The sequence below is a fragment of the Naegleria fowleri genome, assembly GCF_008403515.1.
Source record: "Naegleria fowleri strain ATCC 30894 chromosome Unknown tig2, whole genome shotgun sequence".
Lineage (NCBI taxonomy): Eukaryota > Heterolobosea > Eutetramitea > Acrasida > Naegleriidae > Naegleria > Naegleria fowleri.
Window position 1 is genome coordinate 887,322 of NW_025407934.1, and position 23,109 is coordinate 910,430.

Sequence of the window (23,109 nt, forward strand, 5' to 3'; positions counted from 1 at the left end):
TAAATCATTATTGCTCAATTCACGCTGTGCCAACGAAGCCTTAAATCATGAGAGTCATAATCATTACAATCAACAAAAAGAAGGTCATTGTGAAATCTCCTCTCACCATGCTTGTGGCATGATTCACACTGGTTCGAGGTCCATTCTTGGTCGAGGACGAAGCGCCTGGTGGGGCCTCTGGAATTACTGTTGTTGTAAAAGACATTGGATCTGCATCTGGATTGGCCAATGATGTTTGGCCAGAACAAACAGGTCCAAAATATGCAATATTTGATGAAGTCAATCCACTGGTTGCCAATGTATCCGTTGAATCTTTGACAAATCTCAAATTGTCAAGGATGACTTCTCTGAATTTTGCAGTTGACCAATCTTGATCAATTCTAAATGTAATGACTTGAAGGTTGAATGTTCCTTGAATACCCATCGATGCCAATGGAATTCTAACACGTGTGGCACGAGTTTCATCAATAATAAAACGTTGATTTTGTTGTGTGGTAGAGGTTGAAGTTTTTCCAATTTGAGTAGTTTGAGAATTCTTATTTTCTGAAAATGTCACCGCCAAGTTCAATGGTCCTCCATTTAAAGCTCGTGCATAGAATTCAAAGTATTTGTAAACATTTGTGTCAATGGCAGGGAAAGGACTTTGAGTGGCAGAATATTTGTAAATTTGTAATCCACCTCGTTGTGATCCAAATAAAATTGAAGTTGTTCCACAAATTGGAGATGCTGAATATTGAGAATTGAAATATGTTGGTTTTGTGTCAATATTATCCGTCCATTTGGATTGAGTAAAGTAGAAAGTTTGACAAACATTTCACCTTTCACTAATGAACCATGTTCGTCATAGGAATAAGAATAAGTGAAACGTGAAATGGAATATGGACTAATCTTGAAATCTCGTTGCAAGATTCGTTGTTCACTACCTGGTTGACCAATACCCACTTCAATCTATTTGAAAAGTGAATGAATCAATGTAATGCATGAATAGATCATGTGAATTGATATCATCCATATGGAATGAATGAATCAATTGATGAAAATAGAAATATTCAAAATATTCATCTATGATGTGAAATAATGTTTGAACGAATTGTTGAACCAAAAATATTAAAATTTATCCTTACCTTTGTAGCAATCTTAGTCAAATCATGATGTACACTAAAATCAATGGTTCTTGTCAATGTATTCACCATGGCAAAGACATTTCCATTTCCAGGAGAATTCACAGATGGATTTTGTTGACAAGTTTGCAACACTCCAGCATATCTTTCCTCTCTCGAATAACGTTTCAACATATTGGGTGCATCAGGAGGTCATAATAATACACACTTCCATCATAGGAATCCATAACTTCTTGAATAGAACTGCCAGCTGTCAAAGATTTAGGATTGGTTCCCCAAGTGAGTAAATTCACTTGAAAAGTGTCACTCGTTGGATATTGAATAGCCAAAACCACCCAATCACTATGAGCATTGGAGCTCAATTCCACACTCAAATCACTTGGAGTTGGGACGTTAAATGACCAACGCACCGCATAGAAATTTTTCATAATGAGATTACTCTTAAGAGACAAACTTGAAGATCCACTCAAAGTGGCTCCAATCACTTCCCTTTCCTTATTTCTTGTCAAATCAAATAGTTTCATTCTTGGAACACGTTTGGAAGGATCTGATAAATCAGGATAAGTGGCACCATTTGCTCCCTTATTTGAACTTGATGAAAAAACATTATTGTTAATAATTAATTGTCCATAACTTTCAGGGAATACAGGACATTTGTAAGTTTGACCTTCACATGCACTAAATGAAACAAGAGAATCATTGGAAACAATCCAACCACCTGGTCTGTTACCTGTTGCTGATCCGTCAATGTCTGCAATGGCTGAACCTTTGTGATTGTCATAAAATGATGAAAGTTGATAATAGACATTGGCATTTTCAAATTTGAGATCGAGTAATCGATTTCTTGTTTGATGTTTGAATGGTCCATAGGTTAAGCCAGATAAAGCACCTGCAGGTCTATAACTGTTAGTTTGGAAATTTCTAAAAGTGACATTGGCTATTGATTTTGTGAATTCATCAATGTGAAAATGTTGCCATCATGATGATGATCATTCATATATTGATCCATATTGATCCATTGTGACCATTCATGCGAATATCCATATTTGACACAAGATTCTCCATGATAAAAACAACAATATCTCACAAATACTTACACAAAATTTGTGGAGGTGCATTCATTCCATTCATGTTATCATATAAACGTAAATTACTAAACTTGAGATGACATGAACGACTCCAAACTCCATAACCTCTATTTTTGTAAGCCACATAGTTTGTGAAGAGTGCATTGACAAATACTGCTGGATACCACTCTCCAGCAGGATGTGTGTAAGGTCCTTGAATGGGAACATTGGAAGCCATTTCAGTGGTTGTGTCTGGTTTGACCATGTCATCGATGTGAAGACTGTTTCGACCACAATTTTGACCAACATTGTCTGAGAATTGACCTAAGGGTTGACTTCTTGGACGAACGTAATAATTGTCTTTACCATATTTGGCAGCAGAGAGACCACTGTAAAAATGTCATTGAATAAGATTCAGAGAATCACACAAAAGGATCACATCATCAACAGTTCAACAATAGAATGGTCACATTCTTCAACACTTTCATCAACAACAATAAATTAGGTAGCGTCTTGAGGCATGGTGAACCAATAACTCCATTTACCTCCAACAGCTGCATTTTGAATCCAAGTATTATTGGGATTAGTAATCCAAAACACTGCAGGTTCTGATTCTGATTTGATCAATTGATAGGCATCTTCTGCAGCTACTGGAATTGGGTTAATTCCCAAATTACGTTTGAAAATATTTCCCATTTCCACTCCATCCTATCATCACATGTGATGGCATGTAGTATTGTCATTATTTGTGTGAAATGGAATGTCAGTTATTATTGTGTGTGTGTGAAATGGAGTGTCATGATGGTGAGGATATTCATAAACATTGGACAAGAAATCAACAGACCATTCCAATGAATCATCAAATATTCCATAATGATATGATACCAGATCAAGTTTCAACCTTCCTCAAGGAAGTATTGATGTCCCTTTGTATTCCAACAAATATTACCTTCAATTGTCACTCCATTGGTGTCATGAACAACAACACATCTCTGATACGTGTCATGAATGGAAGAATCCTTCAAATAAAAATGAGCATTTCCTATCTTGTAAGCTTGTTCTCCAAAAACGTGGAAGTGAATTGGATATCGACCTAACAATCCAGCATTACCCATTTTAGTAATTTCCACACTTCTCACTTGTACCATATTTCCAGGTCGAAACATAATGTGACCACCAAATTTGCTACTCTCACTCGAAGCATCACCTTGGAAGATAATATTTCGATTCAACACACCCACTTCGGCACGCATGTCACCTTCAGCAAAATGAGTATAATTCAATGGTGCGTTTAACACAAAGGTTTGAGAATTTACCACTTGAACAATGGTTCTCTCTTCGTTTTGATCTAAAAATCTGAAACCTTGTTTCCATTTGAGAGAATCTGGAACAGTGTCACTCCAATGATACAAATCCGAGTAATCAGTGTTGGCAATGACAAGTTTATCTCCAACTTTCCATTGAGTGGATTGATTCACAGTAATGGTGTTTGTTCCTTTTTGAGCAGTATTTTGTAAAACAGTCCAAGTAGGTGTGTAGACTTTACCATGAATTTTAACACTCGATCCAGTCATGAATACCATTCCCTTGTATCCTGTTTCAGTATTATCAGCAGGATCTTGAGTAACAAATATGACAAGAAATTCATTGTAGGACTTGATTTGCAAGTCGCCTCGAACCGTCTTACAAATGGTAGATATGTCAGTCAATACTTTCGAAATTATCTGATTCAATGTTTCTGGATCTTGAAATTCTTGATCATTCAAGTAAGGTATTGTCACATGAAGAACACAGCATTCCTTTACAGACAAACCTAATTTGAACATGTTTGCTTGTTGATTTCTTTTTGACATGCGTTCTGAAAGCTTGGATTGGGTGTGGCGAGAATGTGGCGAGAATGTGAAGAAGCATGAGAACCCAATTCTGAATCCGTTTTTTGTCATTGGATGGATGTTTCTTCTCGTTGTTGTTCTCATCAGTAATGACATTGGAGGTTTCTTTAGGAGCTTGAAGTTGATTCAAAACACAATCAGGCAAGAAGGCTCTAAACTCGCTCAACCAGTTAACGGTTTCTGTTAAGCTGGAATAAATACTTTTAGCTTCAGTGAAAATGGAAGGACGGATATTCAATAAATCAAGAACTTCAATTTTTTTAAAGTCTTGTTGCAATTTCACAAATGGATTTGTTACCATGTAACCAATAAGAGCACTCACTATGACACCAATGATTGCAACACCACAAGTCACACCTAATATAATGTAGCTGCTTGTGATAATGGCTTCCTTAATTTCATTATCTTCAAAAACTAACGTCATTCTCCATCTAATATTGTAAAACGTATAGGGTTTGCTAGAAACTAGATAGGTCACTCCTCCCACTGTGGTAGTAAATTGAACTTGGTCATTTGATTGTGACATGACCTGTTTCATCACTTCACCAGCATTTCTTGTCGCAATGCTCGAGGCGTTGATTCTCTTAAATTGTAAATCAGGAATCTCTAAAGAACTTCCCAACACATAGCCACTACTGAACTCGGACAAGACAATATAACCATGATTCAATACTTTCAAAGATGACAAAGATTTGGCGATTAAATCTAAGGCAATGTTCACCTTTGCAATACCAATGACTTGTTTGGTGGAGAGATCCGTACGATTATAGACGGGAGTGGACCAATAGATTTGCATGGACGAGTTGATCACAAGATATGCGGAACCGAATGCACCGTTTGGATTTGTCTTGATCAAGTTCATTGACTCGATATAGTAATCCATCTTTGCAACTGGATACTGTGTAAGATTCAACACATAAGGTTTGATAATTGCACCAGTGCTAGGATCCAACTCCCAGCTTAACAAGTTCTCTCCTGGCATTTTCTTGGCCCAAACCCATTGTCCTATCAACATTCAAAGGACTCTAATCACTTTGTACAAAAATCAAAAACTTACCTGCAGAACCAATGGTGACAGTTTGAAGATAATTGAGTCCATAACTTCCAAAACACAAGTTCACCAATGTAATATCATACACTTTGAATTTAGAATAGAGATAATTGCGCACGGCATCGACCATATCAATATATCCAAACTGATAATCGAGAGCCACTTGATCTATCACTTGCTTTGCAGGAATTAACTGGGCATTCAATAAATTGACAACCTTTTCATTGACAATGTTTTGAATAAGGACATTCACTGCTTCTAATGCTGCTGCCTCGTTGACTGTATAGCTCGTGACCCAAATCGATACAGCCGTGGTGATCACCAAAAGAGTAATCACTCCAATCAAGAACAATCGAACAGACAAGATACATGCAAGAATCGCTGGACGTTGCTTTTTCTCTTTGAAAAGAAGAGATTCTTCGCAATCATCAGAGACAAGCGGTTGATTGGAAGACAACAGCTCTTCGTCGACTTTTTGAGGAACAACTTTTGACATCGTAAATAATTTGGCGCTCAATCTTTCGGATGACAGAGAGACTGCAATTTTTATCAAAATGAGCGATATTTAGGCGAGATGAACGAGTCATAATAAATTGGAGAGATGATGTCCCTTGATGGCCACGAGTGTGGTGGTAGATGAATAACTTCAACCATCATCGACGATTCTATTTTGTGATCTGTTTTTCTTTGAGCATAAACTGGGTAAATTGTTAGTAAGGCGCAAAATCGACATTGTAGTGCCTGAGAGATGATATTACCGGTTATTTCGGCTGATTACCATCATCAAGTTTCAATGCTGTATCATATATGGTTGTTAAATCTCTTTCATCCTAGAGATGAGAATTGTTATTCAGCCGATAATATTAATTTCTAAGAAATCTCTTTCAAAAAAACCAATTTAAACCATTACTACTCAACTGCATTGTTCAGAATCTGAGATAAAGATGTCAACGACGAATGTTATTGTCCCTCTCGACACCACCAGCAGCTGTAGCAACCCTACACTAGACCATGCAAAGGATGATGATGACAAACAAGAAGAATCTCATCTTCTCTCCTTACGAAGGATCCCTTAGCTCCAAGAATATCCATCAAGTGTAGTATCATTTTTTTGATGTCCCTTGTTGAGTTCACAAGTGTGATTGTATTGTCTGTCGTATGGATTTCAAGTTTACTTCCTTCGAACGTTCAATGGAGTAACATGGAAAGGGATAAAGAATTTCGTGAGATTATTCACTCTGTGTCAGAGATTATTGTGGATTTGACACATGTTCATGATATCATGAGAGGACAATTATTAAAACTTTTAGACTTTTCGAATGCAAGTCAAATTGAGCAAGTGACTTATCAAACTTATGTGACAGAGGATTTTCATCATAAAGGACTCGTGCAAACGGTGTATATTGGAGATGATCAAAATAATGGACTTGGAATTTACAATGATCCTACTGGGGGTCCCTGTTGGTATAATTATACCTTCAATGACCGACAAGAGCTTTATTATTGTAATCCTAATTTCAAGATGTATGACTATTGCAAAAGAAATAACACACCAGACTCAGTGATAGGACCTTTTGACTCTTCGGATTTAGTGAACACTTGTAATGACAATCCAACAAACAAATCTTTGCACCAAGTTATTCGGATCCTACGACCCCAAATTGTGATACATTCACCACTCTACTATATTACTTTTAACTTAATAATAAGAGTCGATTCAATTACTATTTGGCATTTGATTTGACCGTTGCAAGTGCCTCAGATTTCCTTATTCAGGCAACTCAAAGAGTGCACGGATCAAAAAGTTTCATTTTTGAAACAAAGACCAACTATGTAGTAGCAAGTAGAGTTTTCTCTTCAATGTTGGTATTTGAGAAGGGATTAACTCATGGTCACAAACATGAATAGTTGACAATCCAACAATTAAAGTTGCAATCCCTCTTGGAGATCCAGACAACAATGTGGATAGAAAAACAATTTTAACTCTCAATGACTCTAGAACTCTTGACGTGGCAAGTTTTGTCTTTGCACATGCACATGAAAATATCAGCAACTTTGAGTGCAACCAGATTCAAACATTTGAAAACAGTTTTGATTATATTTCAGTTTATAGAATGTGTACGGAAACCAACCTTGATTGGATATTTGTAATGGCCATTCCTAAATGGAATTATTTAGGATCCATTGTCATTGGTGTGGTGGCTTCAATCGGCGGAGCCTTAATGATAATATTTCTCTCCATCTTATTATCAATTGCCATATCCATGAAAATTGTGAAACCATTTTACAATTTGATCGACCAATTCACAGCAATCTCGAGAATGGACTCGAAGGAATTGACGTTAAACCCAGCATAATGTTTCTCATGAATTACAAAATATATGCGAATGATTTCTACAATCAGAGAATTACAAAAACAATTTTTAGACATGACGAACATGATCAAACTTTATCGTGCTTTCATTCCAGTTCATTTGTTGCAACAATTAGACAAAAAGAATTTAGAAGAAGAACAGAAACCGAAAGAACAAACAATCTCATCCCATCGCACAGAGAATAACAAGAAGCAGCAGCCGATTGCTGCCAACGTTTCATCAAAATGTTCTTCTTCAGACTTGTCTTCTGTTTCTTTAGCAAGCCGCTCCACACATAATACTTCTCTCCAAAAGAATTCACGAAATTTGAACATGTTCTCCTTATACTTGGAAAAGAAAAACGTGACTCTTCTTCATATGGTGCTGGATGGTTTCTCTGCTATTCTTTCAAAATTGGAACATCCAAATGAATGTTTGCACATGCTGTCGGATGTGTTTGATCAAGTCAATACGACGTCAAAAATCGCTGGAGGATTACTTGGTAACTTTGAAAACGACTCCTTCACAATATCTTTTAATTCCTCTATTCAGAATGTAAATCATCAAGAGAAGGGAACTCTCTCTTCAAAACAATTACTGGAAAGAATTATGGTATTGAAAACCATTTCGATTCTCAAGAAAGATCAACTAATGACCTTAATAGAAGTCTTAAAAATTAGAATTGCATTGATTCAACAAGAATGTCGGAAATGTGGGAACTCGTGACACCAAGACCTTTAATAATGTTTCAAGTGCAATATATAATTTAGAGGCCATGGTTAAAAAAGCTCATCAATTAGATATTTCCATCATAGTGACAGAGGGTATCCAACACAAAATTGACAGTTTGTATCATTCACGCATTGTCGGAGAGCTTCATTTGATATCTGACCATGACTATTCATCCATGTACTTGGAGAGTAGTGAACAACTTGCACAAAAATTGTATGAAATTGGTGAAAGTACAGACCAAGAAGCAGACGAATGGATGTATGAATTGGAAAATCAAAAGAAAAAGCAAAAGTGGCAAAAGCACAATCATGCCTGTCAATGAATGTCTGAAAAACAATTCCATTCTGCTTTAACCCTCTTTTTAGAGTTCAATAATGAGAATCAAGGAAAAGACAAACCATGTTTGGAAATGATTGAACGATGTAAAAATCATGTTCACAATGAAACATCCGCTTCCACCTTTAGTGACATCTGAGAGTTGAAAATTCTCTAAAAAAGACGATGAATAAACCATCCTCAGTTATCCTCAAAAAGTTCCCCCAAATATTCGAAGTCCATTTTAAAAAAATGAGTGAAAACCAAAACATTGGATCTTCATCATCATCGGGCCAACCACAATACGTTGTAAATGTGATGGACATTGATATTGATGAAGAGCAGGAAAAGGAAGCAAGAGAATATGAGCTGCAACGACAAAATACTGCACAACGGCTTGCGGAATTAAAAAAGAATGCTTCTTCTTCGGAGAGGATATCCTCCATGATGAATAGCGGAACTTTAAATTCATCATCATTATCCTCAATGAATGCATCGAATCGGATGAATACAAGTTCAAACAATAATAACGGTGGAAAATATATTTCAACAATCGTAAAATATAATTCATTCGCAAATGTACAAAAATCCAATGGATCATCCTCGCCACACACAACCACGATTCCGAATGTATCACTTTCGAAACTTCCTTTACCTGTGAGCAGACCGCCTGGACATGTACCACAGAAATTTATTCCACCTCCTCGAAAGGATTCACAAACAAATTCTCAAAAAAGTTCAACTGATTCTGCAAATACCAGCAGCTGTAGCAACAGCCAACAAACAATGAATTTTGCCTTAAAACCACAAACACCAACAGCAAAACCTGTGAATGGAGGCACAGTTGAATCTTCCACAACACCAGTGAAAAGCAACACTTATGTTCCTCCATTTTCTTCGTCGTCCCCGTCATCAGTGACATCCTCGAGCCCATCAGCAAGTATCAATAGTAGCACTACTAGTGAATTTAACATTCCGTTTCCAATAACAGCAACCTCAATAACAGCCAATGCTGTTCAAAAGAAAAATCCAATTACAAAACACATCCGAGAAGGGGCTTTTAAGGTAAATTATGTTCCAGAGTGGAAATTAACAGATTTTATTCTTGGAAAACATACAACTGCATTATACGTTAGCTTGAAATATCATATGACTAATCCAAGATTTATTTTGGAAAGAATTCGAAATTTTCACAAAACTGAAGTATGCAAGAACAAACTTTTTACAGTTAAAGTTGTGCTTGTGAACGTGGATGTCTCCATTGAAGCATCTCATGGAAATTCATCATATTTTAATAGTGATAACGATGAAATGAAACCAAAGGGCACTCCCACCTTTGTCTCAGAGTCTGCTCTCGACGAGGCCCTAATAGAAATAACAAGAATTTGCATGTGGGGAGACTGGACCATGTTATGCGCATTTTCAGATGAAGAATGTGCCCTTTATTTGGAGTCTCTAAGGTATTGTGAAAATAAGAGCGCATCCACCATTCAAGGTCCGATTCAAGCAGTTCCCAGTCTTGCCACCTCAATGTCAACACCAAATGCGGCGACAAAAAAGAAATCAGGTAAAAAAAAGTGGAGCAAAGAAAGATATGTTGGCTCTTCCAGTAGTAGCTCTAACAATCCAGGAAAATCAACAGAAGTTGAAAAGATTTCTCATACAGAAGAAGTTCATCAACTTTTTGCCCTCTCGTTCAAAAGGACACTTAATAAGAGAGATCACGTCACCTTATTGAATCATTTTGGTTCTGTTAAGGAAGTTATTCAAACAAGTGCAGATGAGTTAACTGACTTACCTGGTTTTGGAAAAAAGAAAGTGAAGCGTCTAATTAATCTCTTCCAAACACCTTTCATTCCAGGGAAGGAAACAAAAAGCAATACATCCAACGAGAAGAAAGAGACTAAAAAGAAAATTCAATTGGTCCGTAAATCAAGAACTTCAACAGCATCAAACAGCAGCAGCAGTAATAACCAGGAAAGTGACGATGACGACATTCTTGTGGTGAATAATGAGACTGGTGAAGAAGAAAAGATTCGAAAAACGACCAAGAAACAGACCAACTTGAGCATTTTCTTCAGTCAACCACAAACCAAATCAGAGACACAAGATTCTGACGAGGAGGAGTGAACATTTATTAGATCCTCTCTCGCAATATGGGGTCTGCGATTGAGATAATATTATTATTTGTCCGCACGTGGCGAAATTGGTTTCGAAACAAGCAGAAAGTTCGTGCGCATAATCACAGAAGGCTGATTCAGCATTGAATTGCTTTCATGAACGTTGCTGGAGACCATTCTCTCTCGGATTACAAAGAAAAAATGATTTCATCCAAACCTTCTTCTTTAAGTGAAAATACTGCAAATGCATCATCCAACAATTTATGGTCCACGAGCAATAAGCAAGAATTGTTTGATCTCATTTGGCAAAACAAGAATCATTATTATGAACATCTTTCCCATTCCAATGATCGAGAGGGAATGGAAGGAAAGAATCCTTGCATCATCTCCGAGAGCAAACCTTCCTACTTTTTAAGCTTGGGAATGGATCCTTACTCCGATAACGGGAAAGTCATGACGTTTTACAATCAAGTGCATTTCCATCCAACACAATTTCCAAACGTTGAAGATTTGGATCGTATCAAGAAATATGCAAAAGAAGCTCATGTTCCCTTGTTGGCCAGCTTGCCTTATTATACATCTCCAAATGTTGAGCAGAGATTGGAAGAGTTATTTCAAAATGGCTTTTTCATGATGACTAAGAGTCCAGGAATGATTTGCTCGTTGAATACGAACCTTGATCATGAGAGCAGTACTGCTGGAGAAACAAAATTCAATGATTTACAAATTGGAGAATTGAAAAGAAATGAAGACGAAACGAGTGAAAATAATATTCTACTGAGAGAGTGGTGTAATGTTTTGGTGAGTTCCTTTGGATTCTTTTCAAAAAAGTCCACCATTGAACATTTCTATCACTTATTCAGGAATTGCAAATATGGTCCAAACGAAAAATTGCGAATGTTCTATGTGACACATCAAGAATCACCTCAAAGTCAACCTATCATGATTTCAGTTGCATCTTTATTTATTGAACCTGAGAAACATGTGTGTGGTTTGTACAATGTGGCCACTCTACCGAATCCTCAATTACGGAGAAAGGGAACCGCACGACTTCTCTCACGATATGTGGTCTATGAAATTGGAAAGAAACAACTTGGTCTCAAATATTGCACATTGCAATCCTCAAAGGCGGCTTATAACTTGTACAAACAATTAGGATTTGTTCATGTTGGTGATTGGTCACATGCCGTGTCTCCAGATCATGCACATTGGTCCATTCAATTATTGATGAACATTGTGCTCTTGAGATTTTTTATGAAAATTACTGGCATTCGAGATTTAACACAAAAATCGAATTGGTACAAATAGTTAGCAATTACCGTGCTGTGGTTTTTGTTTCTGACCTACTTGATTTTCTTTATGAGACTTTAATGATGAATGGAGCTGTTTTTCTGCTACGGAGTTTGCAGGATTCTTCCTTTCGTCCGCGCCAAAGCAAATAAAGAAGAAACTCCACCAATTTGAATAATCGAAAGTAAAAAAATGAAAATTAATTGGAGGTGAGTGTTGAACATGAAATTCTGAGAGTCTCTTTAATTTTATATTGAAAAACAATCATCATCAAAACATTGTTATTATTGAAAATTTTATTCATGGTTTGATTCCGATGTGTAATTTCCCCTATGTTGAATGTTCATATTTTTAAATGAAGACATCCGGATATCTTTGTTTCATGGAGAGCACTTTTGGCTGAATTTATTGGTACAGCCATTGTAAGTAGTAATAGTATTACCCATTGAGTGTTTGAAAATGGATGAAACTATGTGCAACTGCCACTTGTCAATATGTTCGCATATGTGAACTCACTCTGCTACTGAATAGTTCGTGTTTTTAGGTTCCATGAGTGCAGTCTTCTCTCCGAAAGTCGAACCTCTTTCGGCTGCTTTGGGTCATATCTTTGCTCTCTTGTGTTGCATTCACATTTTTGGTCCAATTTCTGGCGCTCACTTTAACACTGTAAGTTCCAAAGTGACTAAATTATTTCCCAACACTCATTATATATATATGAAACATAAAATATGAAATTCTAAATATATGAACATTAATGATGATGACACAATAATTTCTGATTTAGGCTGTTACCTTTGGTGCCTTAATTACGAGAAATATTGGACTCACTGCTGGTTTGGCCTACATGATTGTTCAATTATTGGGAAGTATTTTAGGAGCTTCATTGTGTTTAGGAATTGGAAAGAGTGTGGAAGCTGCTGTTTTTAATCCACCAACGTATGTTTTGTTTAGATATTTAGCAATTGACCTTTTAATTGTTCACATTTTAATTGACCTTTTCATTCACATTATTACACTCTAACAATCATGTTTTATTTATTCGAAATTAGTGAGTTAGCAGATGCATGGAGAGGTTTTGGTTTGGAAATTATTTTAACCTTTGTGTTGATGATTACCATTTTTGGTACTGCTATTAAGCCACAACATTTCAGTAAGAATGATGGAATGGGATCCGTTGGTGGATTAATTGCCGCCTTTCCAATTGCTTTTGCCTTAGGAGCGGGTGAGTATAGGTTATCATTACTCGTTCAATAATTTTTAATTTTGAAATGTTCACACCTCCATGAAATGCAATTGAATTCCATCATCATCATCACAACACCTCAGATGCCATGGCTGGCCCATTAACTGGAGCTTCCATGAATCCAGCACGTGCATTTGGTCCTCAACTTGTTGGAAATTTATGGCCCAGACACTCCTGGATTTATTACACAGCACCATTTCTTGGAAGTGCTTTGGGTGCATTGTGTTATGAATTTGTATTAACAAAACCAAAGAAATTGAGTCATTATGCTTCTCTATTGCATATCAAGACAAAGAGTCATGACAGTGATGAGGAAGAAGAATTTAATGAGAAGAATGGTTTATTGACATCAAATGCTTCTTCTTCAAAGGAGGGAATTTTGTATACCAGTACCAATTAAGTTAGAATTCTTGAATCACATGACGAACGAAAAGGTCATCACCTCGTTGTTGGATGCCGCTCTCTCTGTGATCTCTAGAATTCCACAACCAAGATTTTCACATGGCTTGAGTGTGCATTTTAAATATATTTATTTATACATCTTTTTTGAAATTCAGATTCATGTTTCCAACAAAGCTTTTTTAAACTTTGAAGTTCTCTCCAATGTAGTGGTATTTGTCTTGTATTTGTGAGTGTCATCTTTTCCAACTCCACCAGGAAGATTCGAAGGTTGATCGTAACCTTCTCTATTTTGACCAATATTTTCACCTCCACTCACTCCCATCATGTATTGGGGATCATTGGCAGATACGTTGGATCCAGATTGACCCAACTTGGTCTCACTGGAGCCAAGAATGTTCTTGTTCTTTGAACTAAAATCGTCTTTTTGAATATCTTGTTCCATTTTGGTGAGAAATATTGGAATGAAATTTAAAGAGAAGAGTGATATCTTTCAATGATGATGTAAAGTGGTTTATTATGAGTGGTATAATTAGTGTTGATCGTGTGGTGGTCTTGACATTAGTAAAGAGGGAAATTTAACATTTATTGGATAACTACTTTCGATGTGTTTCCTTGGTTATTCTTGAGATGAGATGGAGATTGAAAATGAGCACTGAAAATGTCACTTCCTAAACAATCATTTCAATCTGTTCCTTCGAATCTTTTCAAGTTACTGTAAATGAATGGTCGAATTCTTGAACCAATTACATTTTTTTGAAATTTGAATAATGAATCAAAAACCAATAATCACACTCTACAAACTTTAATTTTGTTTATTTCCATCCTGTTGTTGAGAATTCATTCGTCTCCCTCTTCACCAGGATTAATATTGGTCAATAAACGTTATTCGAAATTTAGAAAATTCAAAACTTTGAAAAATGATGATGAACACCGCGTGTTGTCCTTGATTTCATCGTTGCAAGTCGCTAGGTTGCGTGTTAGGAGGAGTCAAGCAAGCACAGGTGGGACAACCTCTCTCATCGAGCACGTGTCCATACTCACAGAATATGGCACATACGGGTCCGCATGAGGATGATGAAGAGGAGGAGTCCTCTTGAACCACATCTTCTTGATCATCCGATAATGAGGAGGAAGAAGAAGACTCATCACCAAGCCTTTCTTTCATGTAATTTTGAAATTCAACATTCACTTGTTCCGAATGCGAATTGAAGAGTGGAGAGGGTTGTTCTTTCTCTCCGTTATGGTTAGTACCAGAACGAATTGTTGTTGTTGTTGTTGCCGTGATGAGAGAGAAGGTGGTACTCATCAAGACGACAAGCAAGAGAAGGGTTCCGCTGATGACAATGAGAAGAAATTCGCTTCCTCTCATAACAGTTGGATTATAAATCGTAGCGCTCGTTTTGTGATGAGGAGGAGTGGAAGACATTTTCTTTATGGAGTGAGAGAGAGGACAAGGCAATTCATACACGTTGCGGTGCATACCTATTACTTGCGTTCGGTCATCATTGTCGTCAATCACCCTATGCACCCTATGATGATTGATGTTGTCTAACCAGCACAAGTGTTCCGTGAGTTACAAATTCTCAATTTTCATGCGACAAATTCTCACAAAATTCATGGCTGGTTTGTCGAGTGGAGGTTGGTGTGATTGTTTGATGGATGGTGAGGAGGAATTGGCTGCTAATTCTTGAAGATCTCCACCCTCATCTTGACGTGCTGAAAACAATGAGGCTGATTCCTTGACTGATCTTTCGGCCAAAAACTCCTCGAAAAGAGTTAATGCTTGTTCGTATTGATCGGAAAAGAAAGCCACACAAGCTTCTTGATACTTTTTCCATTTCAATAACTTTTGTTTGTGATTCAATTCATACATCCACTCTTGATCATTTTCGACTTGATTACTCTCTCCTAATTCATAGATGGCTTCCTTAGTGAAGAGTTGACTGCGAAGGACAATGTTAGGTTCTGAAGCTTCTTCGGGTGAGAGACAAGAGGAACTATTAAGGAAGCATGAAGGTGACAAGAATGAATCATCGACGAGCTCTTTCAAATCCACAAATCGAGTTTGATACATTTCGGATGCTTTTTGGTAGATTCTTTCTGGGAACACAATTGAAATTTCAAGTCGATGAGCCACTTCAATCAACTGATCCAGGTTCTTGCGCATCGAGGACACAACACTGTAGGTGAGAATCAATTTACAATGTATGAGCTAGTATAAGTGTATCAATATATTTCAAGATTCCAACTTACCTAAAGAATTTTGAATCACTCGTGCCAACATTTCCACAATAGACTTTCTGTGAAATGACAGCAATTCTAAAGTTAAGCCCATCAACGAGATGATGATTTTTCAGTTGTGTTCCATGGCTTTTTCTATGTTTTTCTGATTCAGATTTGTATTTGGATTGCTTCACATCCTTCAGTTTTTCCAAAAGGTTTTGAGAAAGAGAGAGTGCCTTTTCGATATGATTTTTTTGATCCTTGCTGGAGTTAAAACTCAATATTATCAAATCATTGTCAAACGTATCAAAGTGACATCCAGAAACTCTACTAGCTGTGTTGACTTGCTCAAAAATGCCAGAAAGAAGCGACAGTAATTCTTTGGTTCCATTGGTTTCAGCGTTTAGATACCACATCTCGAGACCCTCAATGAAAATTCCAACAAATGAAACCTGTTTTACCTCAATATAGAGAGAAAACTTGTTGACAGATGAATATTGAGAGCTCTTCAAGCTTGAATTAAGAGTGTGTTTCGATCCACTTTTCGAAGAGTGAGATGAATGCTTAACGTTAGAATTACCAAGTTGTGAATTGTTCAAAGAATTTCCAACTGACTCTTGTGGTTGTTGTTGTTCACCCTCAATCTCTTGCAATAGATGAGATGGAATGAATGCTCTGTAAAGCTTTAGCTTTTTTAACATTTCCTGAAACTGAACTTTGACATATTTCATTTCTGAGAATTCAAATGCACTTGTGGTCAAACCAAGAACATTATCCAATTCCATATTTGAAACACTCTCAAACATGAGCATGAGATTTTTGAATGGCCTTACTATTTTGACGGAGAACAAAATGCCAACAAACACACTGATGCCCAGCACAATCGCACTTCCACACAACGCTGCGATTAATGCATAAATAATAGGGCTTATATAATCCCACTGAGGAGTCGACACAGCAATCACCCAATCCATATTGTAGTCAGAACAAATACGATGCATCATTATGTAATTGGAAGAAAGAACCAGATTTTTGTAAGAGTTGCATTCAATTCCAGTTTGCAAGTTTGGAATTGCTCGATAGATGGCCTCGCCAATATCTCTGTACTCTTTAATATCTATATTGAGAGGTGTTTTTCTGACCACTGTCTCCCCTTCTTGGACTGCCAAAATAGAGGTTTCATTATCGACTGTGAGAGGTTATGGGTAACAACATTTGATCAAATGACGTTAATATTATAATCATCATGATCAAGGAATCACTTACTGGCTAAAAGATAATTGGTATTGGTTTCAATAATCATTGCTTTTGAGCCGTCCATTTCCTGAGACAACTTTTTCAAGTACTTGGACAACTTATCTGTTGTCAATGCGTAAGATAGGTAGTTGCTTATGGGCGAAGAGTTAGCAGTTTGGTTGACAACATTGGCTTTCCAGCTTGTCACAAGTGTGACAAATATAATAGAGCCACCAACACTATACGATGGAGTGAATGTTGGTTTTCCTGGTCGTTTCTCAGCAGTTGAAATGATCAAGCTCAAATCAAATGACGGCATGACCAAAGACGGTGTGCTTGATCGCACACAATAATCTGCAGAAAGACCAGCGCAGTAGTACAGATTTTGCATGACTGGACCAATTTCAATGAATGTAGGAATAGGTCCCCACTGTAGAACAGAGTAGGACATGGAGTTATTGCCAAGAAGAACGGCAAGAGGCAATCCTCCATGGTAATTCGCTTCACTTTGGAAGAATCGATAGAGTGAAAGTTCTATTTGAGCTGGGTTGGTCAAATCTTGGATATGATATTGTCCCTTTGCTGTTTCCAGGACAATGATAGCTGTGATTCATGAATTCGTGGAGGTTTAAAACATATTAATAAGATACAATGTCATCTCTTGAAGTTTGTGATTGTTAATCAGGCCGTAAACTCACCTTCATTCATCGTTTGTTGGATATTCATGACTAATTTTTCATTTTCTCCTTGCCTCACATCAAAACTAAAATCAGAAATAGCAGGAATGAAGGCACTTAACCATGTACCTGAAAGGACGAATGAACTTGCAACCACTAATAAGGTAATCAAAATAATGACAAAGAATTTGATCGATTTGCAACTTTCAATGAGTGATTTGTTGGATGGAGTTAGATTTGGATCCTGTGAAGAAATTTCATCATGGTCTTGATCGTTGTATTTACCAGTTTCTCCAACATTGGTGACCGTGGATTTTGCAACTGAATATCTCAAAAAGTATGGGTCGTTTCTAATGTTGTGATTTGCAATGGGGTTGAAAAAGGTTCCTTTTTCTGAGAGAACTTCTCGAGAACTATCGACACTTTGTCGAATGTTAGAGGGAACAACCTTTGAGGTGAACACCATCGATGTTTGACCAGTAGAATGTTGGGTGGCAGTGTTGTTGTTATTGTTGTTGAGATGAATTCAAAATCTTTTTTTGTATGAGATATTCAAAGTGATGCCCCAGAATTTTCCCGTCAAAGATAAGCTATGAACCGTGCTATTGAATCGCACAAACTGAAATCGACCAATTTTCGAACCAAAACAAGGAAGCACTTTCAGGAATTAGACCAATCCGTCAAATTTTTGCAAGCATTCTTTATTGCCGCCAAAATTGTAATTGAAAGGGATGTCGGTTGTAGGTTATAAAAGGTATTACCTTTAAGGATATTATGATTACAAGTCCTGACACGAGTCCTAATTCACACCACATCATAGAAGCAATCTCTCTAGCATAGCAGCGCGAAAGGGGCCACAAAAGAGAATCATCTCTTTCAAAATTGAGACTAAAACCATTTTAGTGGTTCAAATGGAGCGAGCAATCCAATGACTTGAGAGAGACAACTCATGAAATACATTACAACTACAAATGGCTTAATATTTCCTCCAATCCTCTGACAATTCTCTCATAGTTATCTTCATACCCAACGGACAACCTGACAAATGTAAAACCTGATTCCTCCTGAGGCCATGGATCTGTGCGTGACATTTTGGCACCAAATGAGGTTTTATGCTCAAGAATGGTTGCTTTTTTCAAAACTTGCAAAACCTCACTTTTAGTTCCTTTCACCTTGAACGTGAAAACGCTTGGAACTAAATGGTCTCGAGTCCTTGGTGGGCGCTTAAAGTAAATCTTCATGAGAGCATGTGATGGGTGATTTTGACACAGTGGATGATTCACTTGAAGAACCTTTGGATGCTTGACAAGGAATTCCGTAATGACTCGCTTGGTAAGATCTGAACAAAATGCAATTCGATCTGAAATGGTCTCTGCATACTCTTTCACCAATTCACAATGATACGGACTCACATGATTACCATTCACAACCATCCATTCGGTGCAACCTTTCATGGCATTCTTGGAACGAGCCAAAACCATTCCACCAATACAATGACCTGCACTGTAATATTTAGTGAGAGAACTCACCACATAATCCACTTGTTTTATAGTGAATGGATTAAATATCTCATGAGTGAGCCATGTATTGTCCACAATGGTGATTAAGGCCTTTGAGGCTGCTTCCAACTTTTGTAAAATGGAAAAGTCAAACATTTTTCCATTTGGATTACTGCAACTCTCAAAGAACAAAATGTTGGTTTGTTTTGCAAATTTACCCTCAAATGAACAAATGATATTATTCTTGTCCAAAATATCGATGGAATGCAAGGTCACATTCTTGTACATTTTAGCAATCCATTGAAACAATCTCGGAGAATCACAATACAGCTCATCACTATAGATTAAATTCAAATGTTCATTTTTTCTAGAAATGATAATTCCGTGCAGAGTTGCTGAAATTGCTTGAATGCCCGATGCTGTTAATTGGCAACATTTGGCATGAGGTTCATGCTGTTTCATCAACAAATCCTGCAGAGCCATGTGTTGAGGAGAATTGGACCTATTGTAATAAAAGAAACCATCGGAAGACTCGCCCAATACTAAATATTCTTCATCTTTGTGAATCACGTTGGAAGCAGAGCTATTGCAACTCTTGGAAATGATCATTTCTGAAGATGAGCTCATAATGGGTAGAAGTTGAATGGGTTCTATTTTTTGATTTATTCGAAGAAACAAGGATCGTCTTTCGGAAAGTTAAAACTAAAGAGAATCAAATCCGAAATTGAATTTGAATGCTGAACCAGGAATTTGAAGGGTCAATAAAAGGAACACAATGAAGCAAATGAAGTGTTGGAAACAATTTGTCAAACATGTCCCTCCACTCAATAATGGTCACTTTTTGTGAATTTAGTTCTCCCATTCGTTTTAATGGATCAAAAGAATGTATGGAATGTTGTTTCCTTGCTTTCTTGTCTCTCTCTTGTGACTGATTCAAAAACGATGGCATGACTTGATTTAACAACAGAGAGTTAGTGACAAAGGTGGTAAAACAGTGAAGAACATTGGTCATTGTGGATTGTAGAGAGGACAAGAAATAATGGTTAAACCCCAACACAAGAGCAAATAACGAATTTAACACACTCTCTTCATTCGTATTTGAGAATCGATATTAATTTTGTTGAGTGTTTGAAGAGATCATGAAAGTAATGTCGACTTGAGGAGATTTTTTTTAACACACCCATGATCTTCCTTATTGCTGCCATGAAGAGAGAGCTCCTTACACCATTTTCTTTGAATCAAAGAAAGAAAACATATGGACATCTCTCGAAGAAGAAGAAGAACAGCCGATCACTCAACAACAGAATTCACCAATTCTTGTCTTTCAAAAGTCCAAATAATAAAAAAAAATAACCCATAATATAAGAGAGATAAAATTGCCGCAAAAGCACCACCGACGTGACGAACGTTGATGTTCTTCGAAAGTTTGGTATGAAGAAACAATTTGTCCTTGTTTGGATTATATGAGGACGTGTATTTACTTGAACAGGCTCTGATGAACTTTGCTTAGCAGGTGCACAACAGAGCGCGTTCCTACGTGCCATGATATTGTGCGCTCAATAACTACCAAGATCTGAACTGAGTCTGTGTTTTAATGTCAATTTTCTAATTTGCACTATCTTTGAATTAAAGTGTTTTCTTGATTATTAAAAATAATAATGCACAACAATACTTCTCCGTAGATTCATTTTCATCCCGACCTGTCATTTCACGATTCCATTGAATCTAATTACATGAACATTCATGACTGATTGTGAATGTTAGACCATTTTAGAATTTTCTGTATTGATCGAGAAAAAACAACGTTTTACCATTCTTGATATTTTGAATTTCCTTAACAAGAATGAGCATTCATGAAGCCTCAGCTTTTGAGCTGTAATTTCAATGGTGGCGCAACATTTTCAATAACAAAAAACAACAACAACAACTGTAATTGAATTGCATGATAGAACCTTTCAGGTACACGAGAAGACCTACATACAGTCTCCATTCATTCCAAAGTAATGACTCCCACTACAATTACAAACAAAGTGTTACACGTTGATACAACACTCAGTCACCTCAACACTACAACCACTGTGGTCAAAGCAACCAATCTCCATCAAACGACTCAAGTGACTTGTCATCCTATAACCATGAGCCTACGAGGTTATTACACGTTCATTCTTTCCGTGTTTTACACTCTTTGTCAGGTCGTATTCCATACCCTGACTGAAGAAGTCTTTTCAATGTTTAATACAGGAGAATTGAATGCCATGATTTTGGATGAAGGAGTGGAATGGTCCAACTTGATTCCAAACACTCCTAGCTATGAGAAATTGGGAGCGATAGCAGAGTCAAAAACAGAGACCAAAAGTCCAAGAAAACGACAACTCTTAGACTTTTCCCAACACAAATACTATGAATTCAAATATCCTGATGGGATATAACTGACGCACACGCCTGCTGTGGTTTTGATATCTATTGGCTCCTCATAAGTCTGTCTGAAACCTTGTTTTGATCGAACTTTAAAACATGGTGATAATGTTTTTCAAATAAGTTTAACTCTATGTGTGTTAATGATGAAAATACAATAAATCTGACAAGTGCTGACGTATAATTCCTACTCCATGCACTGTCAGCTTGTTTCTTGTCAAGTCCAAAACCTGTAAGTGCTTTAAAACCTCACTTGTCCCTAAGCGTGTTGCACCATCATCGCTAATCATGTTTGAACTTAGGTCAAGATCAATAATGTTTCTCACATGTTCACTATGTGAAAGATATTTTGCTCCTTGATCTCCAACGTTATTACACTGCAGATGAAGTTCTTTCAATTTTTTCATGCATTCACTTGTTGCAATAAATTTAACGCCTTCATCTCCAATATCATTACCATTCATGCATAAATATGTCAAATTCTTCAAGTACACACTTGTGGAAATATATTTTGCTCCCTCAGCACCTAATGTGTTGTTGGATATGTCTAATTGATTCAAGTTCTGTAATTTTTCACAATTCGAAATACATTTTGCTCCTTCAATCCCCAAGGAAGTAAATCCAACCTTTAAAACCTCTAAATTTTGACACACGTGTTGACTGGAGCAGAGTGCTCGAACTCCTTCACATCGGATTGGATTAACACCTAAATTTAAAAATGTTAAATTTTTTAAATGTTCACTTGTAGCTATCAATTTGGCTCCTTTCACACCGACGCAATTATAATACAAGTCTAAATAAGTTAAATTTCTCATAGTAGATGCTATATGTCCAGCACCTCGAGAGCCAATATTGTTGCGCCATAAAGTAAGAAATTTCAAATTATTTTTAAAGCCACAATTCGAAAGATATTTCAAGTCTTGATCGTTAATTATACATGAACTTAAATCTAATTTTGTAAGATTCAACATGTTATTAAGATAATGAACGTCAAATCGAATGCTTTGTTTCTTTCTTTTTGAAAAATCCAACGATAAAGGAATGGCACATGCTTGTGAGTACCATTGCTTGCAAACTCTAACACATGTCGACCAAATGAATGTTGAACCCAGAAATTGCATGACATGAAAAACGATATCATCGGGAAATGTGAGGTGATCATCATAATGTTGATCGTCGAGATTACTCTCTTCCAAACGAATAAATCCTTTCTGTTTTTTGATGGGAGGATGTTGTGAGCGAGGAGATGAGCTCTCCATCAGGTCTTCTTGTTGTTGTTCATCATGATGAATATTCTCATCCATGGATTTTGTTTGCTGATTCATTATGTATATTTCATGACAATTACCATCATTACTTTCAGTCCATTCATCATCCCGATATGAAACTTTGACTCGTTTCTTGAATTTCGTTGGCATCCTTGATGCTGCGAAGCCCTTCAGTATGCAGCAATCCCAATCAAAAAGCGTTTG

At 36.9% G+C, this 23,109-nt stretch overlaps 14 protein-coding genes across 14 annotated transcripts; 7 read left to right on the forward strand and 7 right to left on the reverse strand.

Annotated features, from left to right (window-relative positions):
- Window positions 1–40: 40 nt before the first annotated feature.
- Window positions 41–2,884, reverse strand: FDP41_000691 (uncharacterized protein; the record flags this gene model as incomplete). The annotated part of the gene is made up of 6 exons (XM_044710596.1): window positions 41–726; window positions 819–948; window positions 1,125–1,273; window positions 1,330–2,058; window positions 2,219–2,577; window positions 2,718–2,884. 6 exons carry the CDS (start codon window positions 2,882–2,884, stop codon window positions 41–43), a joined length of 2,220 nt encoding a protein of 739 aa, XP_044569505.1.
- A 200-nt stretch (window positions 2,885–3,084) lies between these two features.
- Window positions 3,085–5,627, reverse strand: FDP41_000692 (uncharacterized protein; the record flags this gene model as incomplete). Its single annotated transcript, XM_044710607.1, has 3 exons — window positions 3,085–3,912; window positions 3,998–5,085; window positions 5,138–5,627. The coding sequence occupies 3 exons, from the start codon at window positions 5,625–5,627 to the stop codon at window positions 3,085–3,087; spliced, it is 2,406 nt and encodes an 801-aa protein (XP_044569506.1).
- A 618-nt stretch (window positions 5,628–6,245) lies between these two features.
- Window positions 6,246–7,488, forward strand: FDP41_000693 (uncharacterized protein; the record flags this gene model as incomplete). The annotated part of the gene is made up of 2 exons (XM_044710618.1): window positions 6,246–6,585; window positions 7,040–7,488. The coding sequence occupies 2 exons, from the start codon at window positions 6,246–6,248 to the stop codon at window positions 7,486–7,488; spliced, it is 789 nt and encodes a 262-aa protein (XP_044569507.1).
- A 24-nt stretch (window positions 7,489–7,512) lies between these two features.
- Window positions 7,513–8,211, forward strand: FDP41_000694 (uncharacterized protein; the record flags this gene model as incomplete). Its single annotated transcript, XM_044710629.1, has 1 exon — window positions 7,513–8,211. The coding sequence occupies one exon, from the start codon at window positions 7,513–7,515 to the stop codon at window positions 8,209–8,211; it is 699 nt and encodes a 232-aa protein (XP_044569508.1).
- Window positions 8,212–8,260: 49 nt separating this feature from the next.
- FDP41_000695 (uncharacterized protein) lies at window positions 8,261–8,539 on the forward strand (the record flags this gene model as incomplete). The annotated part of the gene is made up of 1 exon (XM_044710640.1): window positions 8,261–8,539. The coding sequence occupies one exon, from the start codon at window positions 8,261–8,263 to the stop codon at window positions 8,537–8,539; it is 279 nt and encodes a 92-aa protein (XP_044569509.1).
- A 245-nt stretch (window positions 8,540–8,784) lies between these two features.
- FDP41_000696 (uncharacterized protein) lies at window positions 8,785–10,662 on the forward strand (the record flags this gene model as incomplete). The annotated part of the gene is made up of 1 exon (XM_044710651.1): window positions 8,785–10,662. The coding sequence occupies one exon, from the start codon at window positions 8,785–8,787 to the stop codon at window positions 10,660–10,662; it is 1,878 nt and encodes a 625-aa protein (XP_044569510.1).
- A 191-nt stretch (window positions 10,663–10,853) lies between these two features.
- Window positions 10,854–11,960, forward strand: FDP41_000697 (uncharacterized protein; the record flags this gene model as incomplete). The annotated part of the gene is made up of 1 exon (XM_044710662.1): window positions 10,854–11,960. One exon carries the CDS (start codon window positions 10,854–10,856, stop codon window positions 11,958–11,960), a length of 1,107 nt encoding a protein of 368 aa, XP_044569511.1.
- Window positions 11,961–12,134: 174 nt separating this feature from the next.
- FDP41_000698 (uncharacterized protein) lies at window positions 12,135–13,585 on the forward strand (the record flags this gene model as incomplete). Its single annotated transcript, XM_044710673.1, has 6 exons — window positions 12,135–12,151; window positions 12,304–12,364; window positions 12,474–12,608; window positions 12,727–12,878; window positions 12,992–13,164; window positions 13,269–13,585. 6 exons carry the CDS (start codon window positions 12,135–12,137, stop codon window positions 13,583–13,585), a joined length of 855 nt encoding a protein of 284 aa, XP_044569512.1.
- Window positions 13,586–13,744: 159 nt separating this feature from the next.
- FDP41_000699 (uncharacterized protein) lies at window positions 13,745–14,029 on the reverse strand (the record flags this gene model as incomplete). The annotated part of the gene is made up of 1 exon (XM_044710684.1): window positions 13,745–14,029. The coding sequence occupies one exon, from the start codon at window positions 14,027–14,029 to the stop codon at window positions 13,745–13,747; it is 285 nt and encodes a 94-aa protein (XP_044569513.1).
- Window positions 14,030–14,536: 507 nt separating this feature from the next.
- On the reverse strand, window positions 14,537–15,013 carry FDP41_000700 (uncharacterized protein; the record flags this gene model as incomplete). The annotated part of the gene is made up of 1 exon (XM_044710697.1): window positions 14,537–15,013. The coding sequence occupies one exon, from the start codon at window positions 15,011–15,013 to the stop codon at window positions 14,537–14,539; it is 477 nt and encodes a 158-aa protein (XP_044569514.1).
- A 147-nt stretch (window positions 15,014–15,160) lies between these two features.
- Window positions 15,161–18,189, reverse strand: FDP41_000701 (uncharacterized protein; the record flags this gene model as incomplete). The annotated part of the gene is made up of 4 exons (XM_044710708.1): window positions 15,161–15,767; window positions 15,841–16,999; window positions 17,077–17,649; window positions 17,745–18,189. 4 exons carry the CDS (start codon window positions 18,187–18,189, stop codon window positions 15,161–15,163), a joined length of 2,784 nt encoding a protein of 927 aa, XP_044569515.1.
- Window positions 18,190–18,688: 499 nt separating this feature from the next.
- Window positions 18,689–19,831, reverse strand: FDP41_000702 (uncharacterized protein; the record flags this gene model as incomplete). The annotated part of the gene is made up of 1 exon (XM_044710718.1): window positions 18,689–19,831. The coding sequence occupies one exon, from the start codon at window positions 19,829–19,831 to the stop codon at window positions 18,689–18,691; it is 1,143 nt and encodes a 380-aa protein (XP_044569516.1).
- A 1,394-nt stretch (window positions 19,832–21,225) lies between these two features.
- FDP41_000703 (uncharacterized protein) lies at window positions 21,226–21,651 on the forward strand (the record flags this gene model as incomplete). Its single annotated transcript, XM_044710730.1, has 1 exon — window positions 21,226–21,651. One exon carries the CDS (start codon window positions 21,226–21,228, stop codon window positions 21,649–21,651), a length of 426 nt encoding a protein of 141 aa, XP_044569517.1.
- A 126-nt stretch (window positions 21,652–21,777) lies between these two features.
- On the reverse strand, window positions 21,778–23,055 carry FDP41_000704 (uncharacterized protein; the record flags this gene model as incomplete). Its single annotated transcript, XM_044710741.1, has 1 exon — window positions 21,778–23,055. The coding sequence occupies one exon, from the start codon at window positions 23,053–23,055 to the stop codon at window positions 21,778–21,780; it is 1,278 nt and encodes a 425-aa protein (XP_044569518.1).
- Window positions 23,056–23,109: the final 54 nt, after the last annotated feature.